At 41.5% G+C, this 18218-nt stretch overlaps 1 protein-coding gene across 1 annotated transcript in view; it reads left to right on the top strand.

Moving 5' to 3' along the window:
* PKP2 (plakophilin 2) overlaps positions 1 to 17422 on the top strand; it is a 46191-nt gene extending 28769 nt beyond the window's left edge. Inside the window, exons 7-13 of the mRNA XM_054187907.1 lie at positions 5457 to 5574; positions 8396 to 8557; positions 9233 to 9406; positions 10024 to 10177; positions 12467 to 12656; positions 13581 to 13668; positions 15220 to 17422. Coding sequence (XP_054043882.1) covers positions 5457 to 5574; positions 8396 to 8557; positions 9233 to 9406; positions 10024 to 10177; positions 12467 to 12656; positions 13581 to 13668; positions 15220 to 15288 — 955 coding nt within the window. The 3' untranslated portion in view covers positions 15289 to 17422. The remainder of the gene's footprint in view (positions 1 to 5456; positions 5575 to 8395; positions 8558 to 9232; positions 9407 to 10023; positions 10178 to 12466; positions 12657 to 13580; positions 13669 to 15219) is intronic.
* The last annotated feature ends 796 nt before the right edge of the window (positions 17423 to 18218 follow it).

Below are 18218 nucleotides of genomic sequence, written 5' to 3'. Positions count from 1 at the left end.
TTTGCCAGAATATAAATCTGTAATTAGTCTTCCCATTTGTAATACTAACATGTTTGTTGTGCATGTTGATAAAGTCTATAGCCTGCAGCTTCTATTACAGGGTAAAAATAGTACTTTGAAGTGCAGTGCATTATGCATAGTACCATAGTTAGTTATAGGAGAATGCCAAAACTTCTTTTCAAAACTTTACATACACCTATTGACTGACAGGGACACCCACAGTCCAAATCTAACACTCTCATCTGGCACGGGTGTCTGCACTGTGCCACACAGTTACCAACTAATAAATTAAAGCTTCCTTCATCTTCTTTGACAGAATTTTAGGAGGAGAAGTGAAACCACATCTATATATAGCATTGCAGATACTAACACTGGAATGAGTGAAAGACTAGAACACTCCCTGTTCTGTTAGCCAGCTATTGCCAGAAGTATTGCGGAATCCTGAATTTCGTCTGCCTGTGTCAGTGTTTTGCAGTCACTGATAAGGAAGTCTGATGCTAAAAGGATTTCTTAAATCCCATTCTCTAGGTCTGTAATTTGTCTTAAAGCTTTGCTTCTGACACAGTTTTAAAGAAATCACGCATCATGAAACTTAATATAATAAAAAGAAGAGGTGTGCACCGCACAATTCTGCATTAGCAGTTAGAATAAATAATGGTATTATTCTGTCCTGAAATACGATAAAAAGGACTGTGCCCTGAACAGGCAGAATAAGCCAAATCAAAAGACTTTGCTGGTTGCCTGACAACAAGCTGAACAAGTGAAATTGGTGTATTAAACTATCTAGAGGAGTATTGCAGACTTTTGCAGACAAGTCTCATTGGATTTTAAAGAGAAAGTCACTTTTTTTTTGCCTGAAAGTCCTACATGTAATAGTTCTGTCTCCAGTTCCTATACAAATGGGTAGAAATCTTCAAGATACTTAGCCTCCTCTTCCATACTCCTCTGAGTCTGAAAGGGTAAGGTGCCAACAGCATGCAGAATATATGGGCTTGAATATTATTTATATACGTAAGTGATTTTCTGGCATGATTCTTCCTCTGATTAAAAGGAAGGCTTAGTAGAAAGCTGTCTGTGTTATACCTTGAAAGCTGATAATGATCTTGTTCCATTTTTACTTTGAAATACCTGTTCCCAAAAGTTCTGCAATGCTGAACTTTCCAAAATTTATGTTTAGTGGTCACATTTCGTCCTGCAAAATATTTCATTTAAGTGTTGGAGTAAGTGATCGCAACTACTGCGTTGCGTTACAGAGTCCTCCTTTTTAATTGCTCTCTAACTGGAGCATCCTGTGGCCCTATGTATTCTAATTCTTCAAAACTTTCTTGGCAGCTGTCTCCATAAAAGTCAGCTAACCTCTCTGTTCCTGGTTCCCTAGTAGTAAAATAGAATTAATGCTTCTTTTTTCATTATTATTTTTCACCCTCTGTCTGTCCCAGCTCTCTTTTAAGCTCTTTATGAATTACACAGTGACCCACAGGGATGGTGGAAAGCTGTAGTCAGAGGAAGCAGTATCAATTGCGCTTCAGACCAGGAGGCTGCATAAGCACCTACTTCCATTTGCTCTGGAAAGAAGTGAAGCCAAAGCTCTCACTGTGTGTTGAAAAGCATAATGGCAGCTCAATTTCATAGTGGAAGCTTCTAAGAGAGAACGTAAAGCAAATGACTGATGATAACAAGTCTTTGAACCAAGGCCTCTTGCATAGCATTGCCATTCCTTTAAGTTATATCCATCCATTCTTATCTTCTCTTGCCTCCTCTTCAGTTTATCTGCTCTCCCGATTCCTGAAAGGAATTTTGTTATTTCCAGCAAGCAGCTTGCAGCCTGGCGCCTGTAGCTACTAAGTAGATCCCCGGATACCTTTCCCTCCCTGTGGCATTTTTGAACTGTGTATGTCATGAAGGGAATAGAATTTCCCAAACTACTTCAGGAAACTGTTATCACGTAATTGAGTTAAATTCAAATTACCAGTTTTAGCAGAATGAGTCCCAGGAGCAAAAGCTTTCTTCTTATCAGTCGTGTAGATCATTCACAGCAGTGCAAAAACCTTTTCCAACATACTCTGCCAGTGTGTGACTCACTGCTGGCTTGAAGGGAGTATCTCTTTCATTTGGTGCCATTTGCAATCTAACTGAACGTATATTATCATTCTGTTTCTTTCAAAATCACACTTGATTTTTCTATGTCACATTTCTTTGTATTTACCTCACATCTCTGAATCAAAACAATATATCCCACCAGGAAATTAGCTGGTCCTCCACAAACGCCACAGGAACACGTGGAAAGGGCTATTTCAGTTACAGATGTAGTTACACCGTGCCTGCGTGCAAGAGAGAACAGAAGCAGCAAATACGGGATGAGATAAATGAGGCACGTAGATAGATACAATGCCTCCACATTAGCATGTGGTTTAGTTTGGGCATGTCACCGGGATTAACACATTTAAGCATGCCAGGAGTCAGAGATTTTTAACAGTTAGATGATCCCAAAACATAAGTTCTGAGTCATTCAAAGGAGAGCATCCCTACGAGCAGCAATTGCCCTAAGGCTGCATTCTCCCCATGCTGCATTCTCCCAACCCTTCAATACAGATGTAGGGTAGAGATATCAGGAACTGGGTAGCAGAATAGTTTTTCTATGAGAAGACTCTTGATCTTGACTCCAGCTGATCCTTTTTTCCAGGGATGTGTTTGTCTCAGTGTACTTCTGATGAAATGCTAGTAAAACAAACATGCACAGCAGATTTGACGATTTCTAGATAACCCTGAAGCCTCACCATGGGAGCTGCCACAAGCCACAATACTGGGCCAGCCCAACCATGGCAATTGCCCAAGCACTGAGTATTTCAAGGCCTCCAGGAGCTCCACTAGAGGAGAGTCCGACTCCTGAGCTCAGAGAGAAGCATTCCAGTTGTCAGGAACCTCAAATCTTGGGAAGCCAAGATAAAGTCAGTTTTGCAATTTTCTAGGCAAAATGTTGCCATTGTTTCAAAATTGGTTTTTGTTTTTTTTAAATTTACGTTTCTGTGACACTTCTCAGAAACATTTATGTTTTTCCGATCTAATAATATTTTTATTTCCTGGACTTTCTCAAGCTTTAATTAGCAAAAAATCTTCAACTGAGGTTTTGCCTGAAATACTCTTCTCTGCCTTCAAACCAACTGTGACCCCATGCAGAGCAAGGTGGTTACAACTGTAATTGGGCAAGTGGGAGAGCAGGAGCTCTTCCCTTCCCAGTCTGCATTGAGGTGATAAGGAAACAGGGAAAGGTGGAAAATGGAGTGGCCATATGTGTACGGACACACACACAGACACACACTGGTATCTCTGACTGGATGAACAGTTGAGCATCAGCTTCTTAATGAAACAGAGTTGAGTGATTCGTTTCCTTTGCAGAACAGGACGGTGCCTGTGATTCAGACTCTTCTCTGCCTCCTGAGCTATAAAGCCACGTGCCCCCCCATACTCATGCTAGACAGCAAGGCCGGGTGATGGCCTCTCCTTGCACAGCCATTCAGCATGATCGTAGTTGTCAAAAGTTCAGGGATTTGTAGAATAACGTACTGTGACAAAACAAAGTACTGTATCTGATGAAGTGTCTTTGGCGAGGGAAATTCCACGCTTATCTTTTAATAGTATTTTTAGTCTGTGTGCCTCAGAAACTATTTTTGCTATGCACTAGAAGGGCTGTAACGTGCGTTTCTGTCAGCATAACCATAAACATATGAAAGGGTGACATGCCTCGAATGTGACATGTATAGGTAAAATTAAATTCCAAAGTGATGTCTATAGTAGGCCATATTGAGGAATCTGAATATTGACTCTGTGATATATAATTCCATGAGAGAATAAATGAGCTCATAAATAGGGATATTGTTAACAGCATGACCTAAAGTAAAACTATAATTACAATGCATTAGTATTTAATCTGAATATGTACTTCCCAGGGAAAAAAAAACCAGAAGAGCCGCATTGACAGTATATAAAACGCTATGTTCGTTTTACAGTCATAAGCCGCAGCAAAGTTTAAAGCTGTACTTTACTGGCTTTGTTGATAATAAAATATTAAACCATTGTAATTTCCAGTGGGTAAAGTAAGCATGCAAAATAAACACCCTGAAACTATCTAAAGGAACATGTCCCTCTCTGTGATGGATGCTAAGATTGGGTTATGTGTAATGTTATTTCAAACAAAGAAGCTGGAATGTGATAGTGTGTGTAGCCTTTTGTCCAGCAGAGCTGCAGGAGTCCAAAATAATGAGGCCTAGGTTTATAATTCCAGCATTCCATAATTCAGAGTTTGTTCAGTTGTAAAAATAATTATACCCTAAAATTGTAAGAGCTGTTACTTCCCTGGAAATCAGTAGCTTATTTAGAGCCAAACTTCAAGCAGCAAGTGTGTGTTGGGATTTTCAAGAGTTTTTAAATCACTTTCATAATTCATTTTCAAGTTGTACTTGGGTTACCACAAAGCCCAGAAAATGTTACTTGAAAGCCGGGCAAACAGTGGCTTCCTTCGCATCTGGAGGAAGCAGAAAGCCTGCGGAGCAGTGTCCGAGCCACTGTGGTAGAAGAGCAGAAGGCATCTGGCATTCCCCTCTCTGACTGAGCAGCTTCTGATGGCTTCAGCTTTCTTCTGCTTAGATGCCAGCAGTTTCTCTGGGAAGCTGGGAATCAGCTGAGCACGGTGTATTTTTTCCTCTTCCTTGTCCCCGCACATTTCATAATTCTCACGCTGCTGTTCTGGCAGCGATGGCAGTGGCAGCCACGTCGCGATTCATGCCCTCAGCCTCTTGCCCAGCTCTGGGGCCGGGCTGCCGCTCCGACCTGCCATCTCAGCTGCATTCACGTCCCCTCCTGCCCACTAGCACCCCTCAGAGCATTTCCATGAGCACATGAACTGACACCTGAATTTGGCCCCATAAATGACATCAGTTATATTTACGTGTTAATGTACAAATGTTGCTAAAACTCTCAGAAGTGTGTCTGTTGATGGGTCGTCTTGGATCAAGAACTGATTTGGCGTAGGTAAATGCTAAAGGACCTTTGTGTGCATGGAAATTTTTACAGGCAGCTTTCCTCTGATATTTGACATAGCTACTGGGCCAAATTGTAGAAATATGAGTACAAATGGAATAATGGGGAAAAAAGGTCTAGTTTATTTGACTGTTTAAAAAGGATTAATTAAACTTTGAGATGAAGATTTGAGTCAGGTCTTACCTTACCCATCCAAACACAACAGTTTGTTTTTCTGGAGTATTGGAGTTTGTCTGGGAGTACACTGAAGTAAAAGTTTTACTTAGCAGAGGCTCAGATTATTTTACAGCTCTGCAGAACGGAAGCAGTCAACCTTAACTTCAGTACTTTTAAGATTTAGCTGGAAAAGTTTGCCAGAGGAGCACAAGGAAATACCTTTAACTAAATCTTTTCTCACCAACGTATTCCTTCCTGCACAGAAACATGAGCTCTGCTGGCCCAGAAGGAAGGAAAAAGATGAGAGAATGCGACGGCTTGATTGATTCTCTGGTGTATTATATTCAAGGAGCTATTGCAGACCACGAGCCTAATGACAAGGTATTCTTTGAGATGAAAGGTCTTTTCCTAGGGGAAATTGCTAGGAGAAATTTTTTTTTTATGTTTAGAAACCAATGTTCAGAAACAGTTGTGATGTAACTGCCAAACTTATACTTATTTCCAGGGCTTTTAGAACTGTCACCAAAGATGAAAGTCCAGTAAGAGGCTTTCTGAAGTGTTTTTTTTATCCTGCAATCTAAAAGAGTAACATACCTTAGCTTTGGGAAAACATTTTCAGAATTACCAGAAAGAGCTAGAAACTTCTGTCTTTTTTTTAAAAATGTGAGACAAAGTCACAGCTTTCAGAGATACTGAAACACTTAAAGAGTCAGATATTACCTTTTTCGTTGTCTCAGGGAGCTAGCTAGAAGCTTAAAAAATTAATCTGGTTACTTTCCTGTCAGCCTCACCTCCATCCCTGGAAAGATGATGGAACAGCTCATTCTGGGCATCATCTCAAGGCATGTGGAGGAAAAGAAAGCTATCAGAAGTACTCAGCATTGATTCACCAAGGTGAAATCATGTCTGACTAATCTGATAGCCTTCTGTGATGGCATGATTGGATGGATAGATGAGGGGAGGGAGGCAGATGTGGTCTACCTTGCCTTAAGCAAGGCATTTGACACGGTCTCCCACAGCATCCTCATAGGGAAGCTTAGTAAGAGTGGGCTAGATGAATGGATAGATAACTGGTTGAAAGACAGAGCTCAGAGGGTAGTGATTAGGGGCACAGAGTCTAGTTGGAGGTCAGTGATGAGTGGTGTTCCCCAGGGGTCAGTACTGGGTCCAGTCCTCTTCAATATATTCATCAATGACCTGGATGAAGGGACAGAGTGCACCCTCAGCAAGTTTGCTGATGACACAAAGCTGGGGGGGGGTGGCTGACACAGCAGAAGGCTGTGCCGCCATACAGAGGGACCTGGACAGGCTGGAGAGTTGGGCAGAGAGGAACCTTGTGAAATTCAACAAGGACAAGTGTAGGGTGCTGCACCTGGGGAGGAATAACCCCCTGCACCAGTACAGGTTGGGGGCTGACCTGCTGGAGAGCAGCTCTGTGGAAAGAGACCTGGGAGTCCCGGTGGACAACAGGATGACCATGAGCCAGCAATGTGCCCTTGTGGCCAAAAGGGCCAATGTCATCCTGGGGTGCATCAAGAAGTGTGTGGCCAGCAGGTCGAGGGAGGTCATCCTCCCCCTCTACTCTGCCCTGGTGAGGCCGCACCTGGAGTACTGTGTCCAGTTCTGGGCTCCCCAGTTCAAGAAGGGCAGGGAACTGCTGGAGAGGGTGCAGCAAAGGGCTACCAAGATGTTTAGGGGACTGGAACACCTTTTTTATGACGAAAGACTGAGGGATTTGGGTCTCTTCAGTCTGGAAAAAAGATGACTGAGGGGGGATCTTATCAATGCTTATAAATTCTTAAAGGGTGGGTGTCAGGAGGATGGGGCCAGGCTCTTTTCAGTGGTGCCCAGGGACAGGACAAGAGGTAACAGGCACAAACTTGAGCATAGGAAGTTCCACCTAAACATGAGGAGGAACTTCTTTACTTTGAGGGTGGCAGAGCACTGGAACAGGCTGCCCAGAGAGGTGGTGGAGCCTCCAACTCTGGAGACATTCCAAACCCGCCTGGACGCGTTCCTGTGCAACCTGCTGTAGGTGACCCTGCTCCGGCAAGGGTGTTGGACTAGATGATCTCCAGAGGTCCCTTCCAACCCTATGATTCTATGGTTCTATGATATTTAGTGCTATATACCCCTTAGGAAACGAAGAACCTAAATCTCTTTGAGTGGCGGTGTAATTAAAGAGCTTACATCTTTTAGAATGAGATTGATTTTCCTAAGCTTTTAGAAGCTGTACATTCTGCCTAAGCTAGTAACTATAAGGACATGGACACCTCCAGAAGCCAGTTCCTCTTGTTCTTTTCCTCCCACCATTGTCTGCAGACGAATCCTGAACATTGCTTAGACTAGACTTTTAGCTGGGTGAAGTTGAGTGAGACCAGCTGTCATTTACGAGAAGTTTGGCCGTAGCCTGTGAGGCACTTCTACTGTGCCTGCTATAACTTGTGCTGTGTAGTGGTAATTACTGCACATTTACAGCTCTATTCTAGGATTAGTTACTTGAGCTTCTCCATCTCCTTGTATTCGGTGCCATTAGCTTCAGGGAACGCATTACAGTTGTGCCAATAGCTCCCTGCTGCATTTTGTCTTAAAATCACTGGTTGCTTTTTTACTGTCAAAAAAGCAGGAACTGGTAATAAAGCTATTTGCCACTAGACTCATCACTTAGAAGTTGTAGACCTGACCTTAGCCATGCTCAGAAAGGCACATCTAATTTAAAAAAGCATTCTACCACAGAAAAGTACTTCCTCCTTAGGAAAGATTCCTTAGGAAAGATACAAAGCTCTCCTTTTGCTGACACTACAGCGAGATGTGTACGTGATCATCTTTACTCTTAAGCTCTTAAACACTCCTTGGCACACTTACGGTTTGGGCCAAATAGCACTCGTCCTAAAAATCCCCAGGCACAATTCAGGAATTGTGATGTCCCAGGACCATTTCCAACAGGCTTGTACCCCGCTGCGAATGCAAGCCCTGTGTGCCAGTTGGCCTCAGTGTTCAGGAACATCCCAGGGCATGTTTAATTTATCAGTGTAAATGCAGTCTTGTGGATCACTGGCACGAAGACTAGCTCTTCTGTAAGCCATTAGAAGCTCTGCAGTTAGTTGTTGAAGATCCAAAAATGAAAGGTCTTCCCAAGTCTATACATGTCCCTTCAACACATGCCAAATCTTTCAAGATTTCTATTCTTTTGTTATTTTAGGCCACAGAAAACTGTGTGTGCATTCTTCACAATCTTTCCTACCAGCTAGAGATAGAGCTCCCTGAGAGCTATGCCCAGAGCATATATATGCAAAGAAGAAATATTTCTAGCAATGATAAAACACCGGGCTGTTTTGGGACACGGAGCAGAAAAGTAAAAGAGGTAAAGGACATGTTTAGTTACATCTCGTTTTGTTAATCGGTTGTAGCAGCTTTTGGAGAATAAGGCTGTAATCTACTTAACAATCTGTTATTGATATATCTGGTAGTGTGACACTTGCCCCAAAAATGCAGATTTATTGATAGTCTCTCCTAACACCCATTATCTCGTCCAGCTGCTGATGGTGAAAATGACATAGCAATTCAGTGTTTCATTGATTGAGGAATACTGCCCCTCAGTTTCATTCCCTCTGATGGATCGAAGTGGTATCTGTACCACGTACAGCAATTGTGCAAGTGCCCTGCCAATGCGTGGGCGTTGTGATGGTTTCACCACTGAAACGAGCAAAAGATGACTTGCTACTTCCGTGTCTTGCTGGGTCTTGGTCTATCTCAAGATCTCTTCTTTTGATGCCATGTGGTACAGACCATAAATATTCTGGCAACCGGGAACTGTTGGAGAGAAAACGGGTATCAGGGGAGGGGGAAAGGAAAGGAAAAGGATTGATGACCAGTATAATTAAATATTGAAATTTTACACGTTGCCATTTGAGTTCACAACTGGATAATCTGCAAATAATCTGGTCGTAGAAAGTTACAAAATAGCTAGTTTAGCTTGTGATGCAGTACGTCATAGAAGGTCACTGTTTCTAAAGGCTTGATCTGTTTACATGTTTAGAAGCAGCAGGACACCCCGCTACCAGAGGAAAAGAGCAATCCCAGAGGTGTTGAATCGCTTTGGCATTCCACACTGATTAGGATATATCTCTCCTTAATAGCAAAGAGTACCAGAAACTATACCCAGGAGGCATCCCTGGGAGCTCTTCAGAACCTCACAGCTGGCACTGGACCAGTGAGTCAAGCTTTTTTCTTTTCCTTGTCATTTAGTTCTTAATGTAAATGCGTAGAGTTTTAGGGATGGAGAGCAACACAGCCACAGCACTGAGACCAGGTAACCACTGGCAGGTTCACTGTCTCACAGACCTGATCAGGGAAATTGAAGAACATTGAAGGGAAGATCATAACTAGCGGTGCGGCTGTTTCTTGGTTGGCAAATATGGGGACTGCTTCTTCTCACATGTGGAATTTTGCCCAATGAGGGCACAATGAGGGATAAATAGATGTTAAAAGCACACAAAAAAAGTGGTTTTGTGGAACCAGTCCCGTGGGGAGAGGAAGGCTCTGACACAACCACAGATCACTTTCATGGTGAATCAACTAATGACCTTCATCATGTTTCGGCTGAGGAACTGGCCCAAGAGCACGCGGGAGAAAGAGGGCTCAAAACTTCTTTTCTATCACCTTCCTCTTCTGATGCAGCTCATATGTAGCTCTGGATTTAAACCATTTTAAAGGTGCTTAAATTGATATAGAGAAGGTGCTTAAATTGATATAGAGAAGCTGCTGTGGTTGTTTATGAGGCTGTACATTCATGGTAGTGACACACTATTGCCACATGCCTTATAACAGATGCCGTTTGCGGTGGCCCGGACTGTTGTTCTGAAGGCAAATGGCCTTCCAAGTATTCAAACTATGCTGCATGTAAGCCACCCAACAGTAAAGAAGACAGCAGTCTCACTGCTCAGGAACTTGTCTCGCAACACCTCTCTGCAAAGTGATATAGGTGAGCAAAGACTAACATTGTCCCTTGGGCTTTCCTTCTCTGTTCTCTTTGTGTTAAGCTGTCCTTCTTTAAATTAAAAAAAAAAAAAACAGTCAAAAAACTGATGTGGGTTTAGTAGATTTTTTGGGCCAGATACTTGCAGTCTTTATACAGGGCTGAAATTAAGAGTTTTGCCTAAGAAAGAATCTAACCTCAAGTTTTCTTTAGATTGTGTATTCCTCATTAGATACTTCCATTGATGTTACTTTCAAAAAAATACATAATGGAAGTAAAATCTACACAGATTTGGAGAGGGAGTTTTTCTTCTGCTTAAAATATGGTAAAGGAAGGTGAGTGCCGAGTTCTGTGCTGCCACAGCTATGTAATCCTTTGGGACAAGTCATCGAACATCTCTAATTCTTCAGGTGAAAATTGTATTTTCTTCTTTTAGACACAAAGCTTTGTAAACTTGCAGCTCACACAGTTTTCCTGCATAAGTTTTTTTGAGAATGGAAACTAGAAGGTACTATAGAGAAAATAGTTGAGTCTTTTTGGAGGACCTTATTTCTAAAATGTTACCATTATTTTTACATCAGAAGCTATTTCTATTGTGAGCATTCTCATTTCAGTTTAATGTATATTTGAAATTTTTTCCTACTGATGGGATAAAATGAATTTGCAGATTTGTTGTTCTTTTCTGTGTTCCCTCAAAAGGGGAGGGGAAAATTACAGGCACACAGCTGCTTCGTGGGGCAGATTAACCTCCAGAATTCTGCAGAACAGTCTCCTGGGCACTGTTTAATCCTTAGAAAACATTCCCTGTTAATGAAAATATTATAATATGTTGTTGGTCTGATTACAAAGGGATAATCCATACGGTGTTAAAAATGACAAGTGGTGAATCCCCCGGAAGGAGTAGGAATTAACCTGAGAAGTTGGGATTTCATCAGGAAAAACAATTTATGAAAGAATGCGGGAAAGACAGAATCGCATGAAGCTTTGGTGAAAGGTGCTGCATCTTGCCTGTTCACAGTCATTCTTTTGCTTTACCCGTTGTAGGAAGAACTGGGGGGATTTCAGGTGAACGTGTTGTCTGTGAAAAGGCGTTCTTTGTGGTTGACTAAAAACACGTGTGAATTCAGGTCAAATTCTCCAAATAATCTTGGCCAAAGGAAAACATTTGTAAAGGCATACTGTTTCCTAAATAAAGTGTCTATATTTATCAAGCAAAATGAACCTTTGATATGAAATCGAGAATAATCCCTAAAAGTTAAATGGTTGAAAAACGTCATAAAATCTCCTATTTTACTTGAAAAAATAACATTTGTTCTGAACAGATGTTTTCAAGACACTGACAAATGTACACTTTCTAAAAATTGCTTTCCTTGATTTACCAATGGAAGAAAAAATCTGCTATCATGTCTGACATAATTGCTTTGACTGATGCTTAGCATAGCAGGTGGTTCATCCAGTTTTAAAGGTCCTTTTCTAAATTGGATGTAATTTGATCTAAATATATATGAACCTTGTCACACACCCACCAGGAGGAATGAACAGAACTTATGGAGAGCAAAGTGCTCTGTCCAAGTGAAAGTCTGGTTACGGAGGGAAGAATGGCCCAAAATGCCCCAAACTATTGCCCAGTGGTCCTTCTTATAGTGGGAGCAGCTGGCTACATCCTATTGCTTAAATTTTGTCCATCAGCTCCGGTCCACACGGCACAGATCTCACAGTATATAGTAGGACTCAGCTGCTGTCCAGAGCTATCGTTTGCTGCTTGGTTGGCTGGTAGGGTCTCATCCAGTGTGGTTAAAGTGATGTGGTGTTTCTTGAGTAGGAACAGAGTTCAGAATAGGACATTCTACTTAAATAGATAGCTTACACACCATCTCAGAAGGTTGAGTGTGTGCATCCCCTTGTAGCTGACCATTGAGAAGTTCAGCAGTAAAAATAGCGGTGCAGTCACCCTTTCTCAGGTTGCTTTGTATCTGTATACCTATCGTTACCTGTGGGACACACAGGGTTCCTCAGGAAGTGGCAGCCTGCTGCTAGAACATGCCTAGGGACCTCACTACAGTACACAAGGTATTACTGTATTGTGTATAAGGGGCAAAATGCATACTGTCCAATTGAGCACAGATGCAGCTTAACCTAAATCGAGGGGATGTAATGCAGGTTTGAAAGCATGACTGTTGTGGGAGCACACAGCACCTGGATAGCTGATAAAGGGAGCACCAAGGTCTTGTAGGACCCCTAGTTAAATCTGTACCTGTTAGTAATGGAGTTGCTTGTCTCTCTTCCAACTTGTAGCTAGAGAAGTTTTGCCTGATTTGGTCTCGATACTTCCCGAGTCTGTCCCGGAGTCTGATATTGTCTGTGAAACCACAGCGTCCATCTGCTACACCTTGTTCAATTTGACACAGAGCAGTTCTCACAATGCTCGGCTTCTCCTGAGTGCTGATGGCCTACCAAAGATTATTACCATCAGCATGAATGACAGGTAAGATGGGGGAGAAGCCAACCACTTGAGGGGAAAAAAACACTGCACCCTAAGGTACAGGACAGCTTAAACAAGTGACTGGGATGTGAATGGAATTGCACTTATTGGGAAACACAGAAAAATCTCTTACAACAACTGTTCCATCCACAGCTAAATTTGCCAAGTTCCAGCATTTTAAATAGTTCCTCAGAAGATGACGGCACAATATTATCTATATTCTAACATATATAGTGGCTGACCATCAGACCTTATCTGTCCCCCAAAATTTTCTGTATTTCCTGTTCTTTATAACACAGCCCTGATAAGCTTTAGCAGAATAGAGCTGATAGAACTGTACTTAAAAATTATTTATCAAGGGGCATTTTAGATAATAGAAGTTGAATTTCCTTTAATCATTATTTGATATGTAATCACTGCAACCAATGTTTACTCAAAAGAGAATAATTAATGCTCTGTGAATACGAATAATTATTCTGTTTGCCTTCCGCTCTTTTTACAAAATGAAAGAGGAAATTCATCTCAGTAAAGGAGGCCTCGTGAGGCTCCAAATAGTTTAAATCCTATCTACCTAACCAGAGATTTTACCTGCTGGAAAGATCCTTTCAAATGCTTGCTATGCTGAGGTGTGTTTTCCTCAACTGAATATGAATCGTATGATAGCTGCTCTAAGATGAAGGCTATAGAGTACTTCATTTCTCTCTAATTTGGAAGAATGAGTGAAGCAGGGAGGGATGTTGCATTTGTTTCAGTGGTCAGGACAGCTTGAAATGTGCTAGAATACCTAAAGAGCGGTAAAGCAGCATTTAGGAGGAGGGAGAGACAGAAAAAATGCCACAAGTTTACATTTGCTGAAGTCTGCACGTGCACTGTGATTATGAAGTGAGAATTTAAACATGTTTTATCACTCTTTTTGCAAAATTGCAGTAACATGTTCAGCAAAGCTAGTAGGGCTGCCTCAGTCCTCCTCTACTCCTTGTGGTCACATACCGATCTCCACAGCGCTTACAAAAAGGTAAGATCTGGGTTAGAGCAATGCCATTTAATCTGTCATTTCAGATCTAGAACCCTCTCATTTGTCCTCTGGGGCCCTTAGCACTTCTGCGCTGTTAAGAAACAGTGACGTTTCACTGTTAAGAAACAGAATCCTATCCTACGATAGGATTTCAAGTTGTCTCTGAATGTGGTGTTCCTATTACGCAAAATCCTGCAAACGTAAGGCACGCTCTTAATTTTTGCTCATCTGTGTTCAGATTCTCTCCCTCTGTGGTTTTTATATGCGCCGGCAAAGTTTATGAAAAATGTTGCTGGTGATGCACAGTAGGTGTCCGTCCACCACTGACTGGAACCCACCTGACACAGAGGCCATAAGGTGCCAGCAAAAGCAAAGGCAGGGCGAGGCAGCTCCCTGCTTTAAAACCAGAGCAGTTTTGGTCTCCGTGTTGTTTGTATGGTCTGCAAGCCCAGGTGTTAGTTATATTCAGGCAAAAAGGTAGGACCTGGGAAAGGTGTTGGCAAACATTTACCGACACAGTCAAAATCAAACAAAAAAAATGACCAGCATGAATCAGCCAACAAACCAGTTTGTTTCTTTCCTTTTGAAGCTCTATGATTGCTTTTTCAACATACAGCTGGGTTGACTTACACCTACCTAGCTTCGACCTGCATTTCAAACTCTCTTCATTCCTTGTTGTCTTGTTTTTCAGAATTTCTGTCACCTAAAATTCCCTATAACCTAAAACTATGCCATTTTTTCAAGCTGTAGCCTTTAGCATTTGTTAGTCAGCTTGTTTCTTCTTGTAGAGGTTTTCTTGAAATTTACTCAAAAAAAGTTACTTGCTGTAGTGTCCTTTGACAGTCTTGCATCACACTCAGCAGTACACTGCCCCACAAACCAGAAATCTGCTTTCAAGAATAAGGGAGCTGTACCCATATAAACTCTAGGTTTTTTGCAACTACATTCCTGACTTTATTGTACAGCAATATCCTTGATGGCGTGAATTTTCTGAAATCACTGGTACTTTGGGTATGCCTATAAGATACATTTCTTGGATCTGAGTTTCAAAAAATGCTGATTACTTGCTGTTCCTGTGCAAATCGGGTCCCCTAGAGATACCGGGTGCAGCACTGAAAACTGCAGGCTACCTAATGCCTACCCATTTTTGAAAAGTCAGTTTAATAAGCAACAGAAATCACTTGATCAAAGGAGACTGATAAAATCCTGAGTCATTTTGCCAGTGCCCTGTACTCTTTCTTCAGATAGGGTTGATCTCAGCTGACGTTAGTCACCTAAGAGTTAGGATTCTGCGGAGCTGAGCTGGAAGAAAAGGCTCCCCGTACAGTCGGTGCAGAGAGTTGAGCAACTCCAATGATTCACCTCCCCTACCTTCGACTGAATGGAGTCACTCCTGGGAGATGCCTGTTCTGTCTCTGTTTACTGTAGAGGACTCTCCCTGTACCCGTACCACCATGGCTCCATACCTAGCTTTTAGACAGCTGAACCCATCCTTCCCTTGCAGAATGGAGGCTGAAAATAATGAATTATTCTGTTTCTTTCATTCCAAAGGCTGACTTTAAGAAGGCTGATTTCATCAACACCCGGACCACAAAAGCCTATAATTCACTAAAAGAATGAATCAGATCGTAACACCACTGAAGACAAATGAGATCTTTTGTCAGTTAACGTAACTATCTTCACACGGTTGGTGTTGCCATCACGAACCAGGAAGTATCTCAGAAAAAAAGAGGCTGATTTTATATAAGACTTGAGTGACCAGAGGGTAGCTGTTTTGAGTTTTTTAATCCTAATCACCTTGTTGTCACTGTATATATCAATATAAGAATAACCAAAGATGGATTCTTCAGGATATCTGAAGTGAAGTTTCATCCAGGTTTACCCCAGTCAGAGCTTCAGATGACTGCCTTTTGTCTAACAGGCATTTATACAGAGAGGTTTGAAATGCTGATTGACAGCAAGTTCTTTTCAGACTGTTTTATACGGATAGTTTTCTACAGTGGGTAAGCAGCACTACTGCTCAGGACACAGTAATTTTTCACCTTTTTGTTTCTTCTCGCACGTTAAATAAGAATCTCCAGACTCTGTGAGTAAACACAAAAAGCTGTTCACTACCTGCATTATAAAAGCACTAATGAAGTTAAAATGATTATTTTTGTATTGCTTGTATTCATGTGCTCACTGGTTCTTAAGCTTCTTTCCTTTGAGATTTCATGAGCAACAGCAACAAAACTGATTTTACGTAAGTCTCATCATGCCTTGGTCCTCTCATCCTCCCTCACATGGCTGTTGGAATTTATAACTGTGTCCAGGAAAAGGGTTTTCACTAGAACCAATATGTTTCAGACACTTTGGGCTGAACTAGTTGCTGGTGATTCAGTGATTATTTTAAGAAAACTGCATTTTCAAAACAATTCTGTTGTTAATCTCTATATAGTAAAGCGAGTAGAGGCTTGCCTTTTTATTTTTGAAGAAATGGATGCACACACACAAGAGATAAGGCTCTATGCTGCTGAAGGAATTCATCTGATCCTGCTTCATATTCTCTTACTTGAAATCATCATCCTCCCTGCAGCAACTGCATGCAATGTGATAACTGATGGACTGTGTCTGTGTGTGTGGGAATAGGTAACAGGAGGAGAAAAATTCCTAAGCAGCGGAAGGCTGTTCCCATTTTATGATCCTCAGGGAGGGAAAAGAAGCACTAAAAAACCCCGTCTGATACCTTTAGTAAGCTAGATTTATCTCAACAAACCAGTAGTTAAATTGCCCATTAAAGCAATATATAAATATATAAAACTCTGGATTGGATTATCAGCTGACGTGATCTGGCATTACTCTTCTGAAAGCAGGGGAGCCAAGCTGCATTTATGGCAACCAAGACTTTGGCATATGTATTATCAAGCCTTCCCGCATGAATGGAGCCCATCCTGTACCCCCACGCTGAACTGCTGGCACAGGAGCTATTACAGCTCTTCTTATCCAGAAAGGGATGCATAATCCTTCGAGTAGGGACCTCACAGAGGAGGTCGTCAGGACTCTTCATTCCAGCACTCCTGGCTAAAGATATAGCTCCTATCAGAAACTTACAACCAGCAGATTGTGGCATTGCACTGTGTCCAAACATATTTCTGGGTATTGGGGAGCTAAATTCTGCTGGTAGGTGCACATAGTTCTTGTGGGGTTCCCAGGAGGTCCCTCACGTGCACGCAGAACGGAACGTCTCCTGGGAAGGTAAGCAAACAACCCTGCTTTCCCATCACAGATCATTTTCATAGGTCTTTTAGTCCTCCACATTTGCTTTGAATAACTCAAATCAAATGCATTCCGGTAAGAGGTTTTAAAAATACTATTGTTTTGTTAAGAGGTTGTTTTCAAAATACTCCAGGTCCAAAAACAACACAGGGGAAGGGAACATAACAGTGCCGCATGTTGAGGAAATTGTTTCTATAATTTTTTGAAAATATGATAGAAAACAGACAATTAAAATTTAGCTTTTTCTTCTAACTTGTTAACCCAAGTAGCACTGCATGTGCCTTGAGTGAATAAACACCAGGAAATCTGGACAAGTCTACTTTTACTGCCCAAAAAGTAGTTGTAGGCAAGATTAATATACAAAGAGTAAACCTAAATAGAGTGTAGCACAGGAATGAAGAACTGCAGTCTAAAGATCAGGAAGGGGGCTCTTAGAAATACTCAAGTATTGGGTTAGTTCTGTGAAACTCACATGCTGTTTAAAAAAAACAAAACACCAACAAAGACTTTTTGGGTTGTTTCTGTTGAACGTATCCCTTTAAAATCAAAGCGGTGTTCAGAAGTTACGAAGAAAACTATCAGCCCTGGCAACAACTGAAAGCTATAAACCGGGGTGAGAAACAATGACCCACCTTGTTACAACTGATCTCCTACTTGTATGCAATCAGAAACATTTCAGCAGGACTCCAAAGAAAGCAAAGAATGTTGGTCAGAGAAATACTAAAAGATAATAATAAAAAAATACAAAAAAAAAATCTGTGTTTGGTCTTTGTTGTTATTAGTGGACCTACTTGCAGCAAATGTATTTTCAAGTCTTAGCCCTTCCTTTAAAAGGACAAATTAATTTTTAAATTAAATCTAGGTACAGAGACTTAGGCTTTTCTACAACAGGAGAGTGTTACTGAAGGTAAGCTGTGTAATGCTCCTGTTGGCATCAGAGTGCTCCTGCAAATAATTTATTTTTACTTACAAAATCTGTTACAGCTCTCTTTGTCCAGTATTGCTGATCTGTCAAAGCACCTGGCATCCCCTGTCCTCACCCCTCTTTAATTGGTCTTTGCCCTAACCTTTACCATTGGCCATATCACCACTGGAGATCTCAAACATAATTAGGATCATCCTCACCATAGTCCTGGACTCGGGAAATATAACCTACGCACTTGCTCTTCAACAAATGAGAGGTTTGAGACCTTGAATTTAAACATACTGGGTAGCGTCCAAAAAGTCTTTGGCTGAACCAGAAACTGACCCCAGGTCCTCCTCTCTTGAGATAGCGTCTTAACCACAACTCAGTA

Source organism: Rissa tridactyla, chromosome 1 (assembly GCF_028500815.1).
Source record: "Rissa tridactyla isolate bRisTri1 chromosome 1, bRisTri1.patW.cur.20221130, whole genome shotgun sequence".
Lineage (NCBI taxonomy): Eukaryota > Metazoa > Chordata > Aves > Charadriiformes > Laridae > Rissa > Rissa tridactyla.
This window is presented reverse-complemented; position numbering and strand designations above follow the sequence as displayed.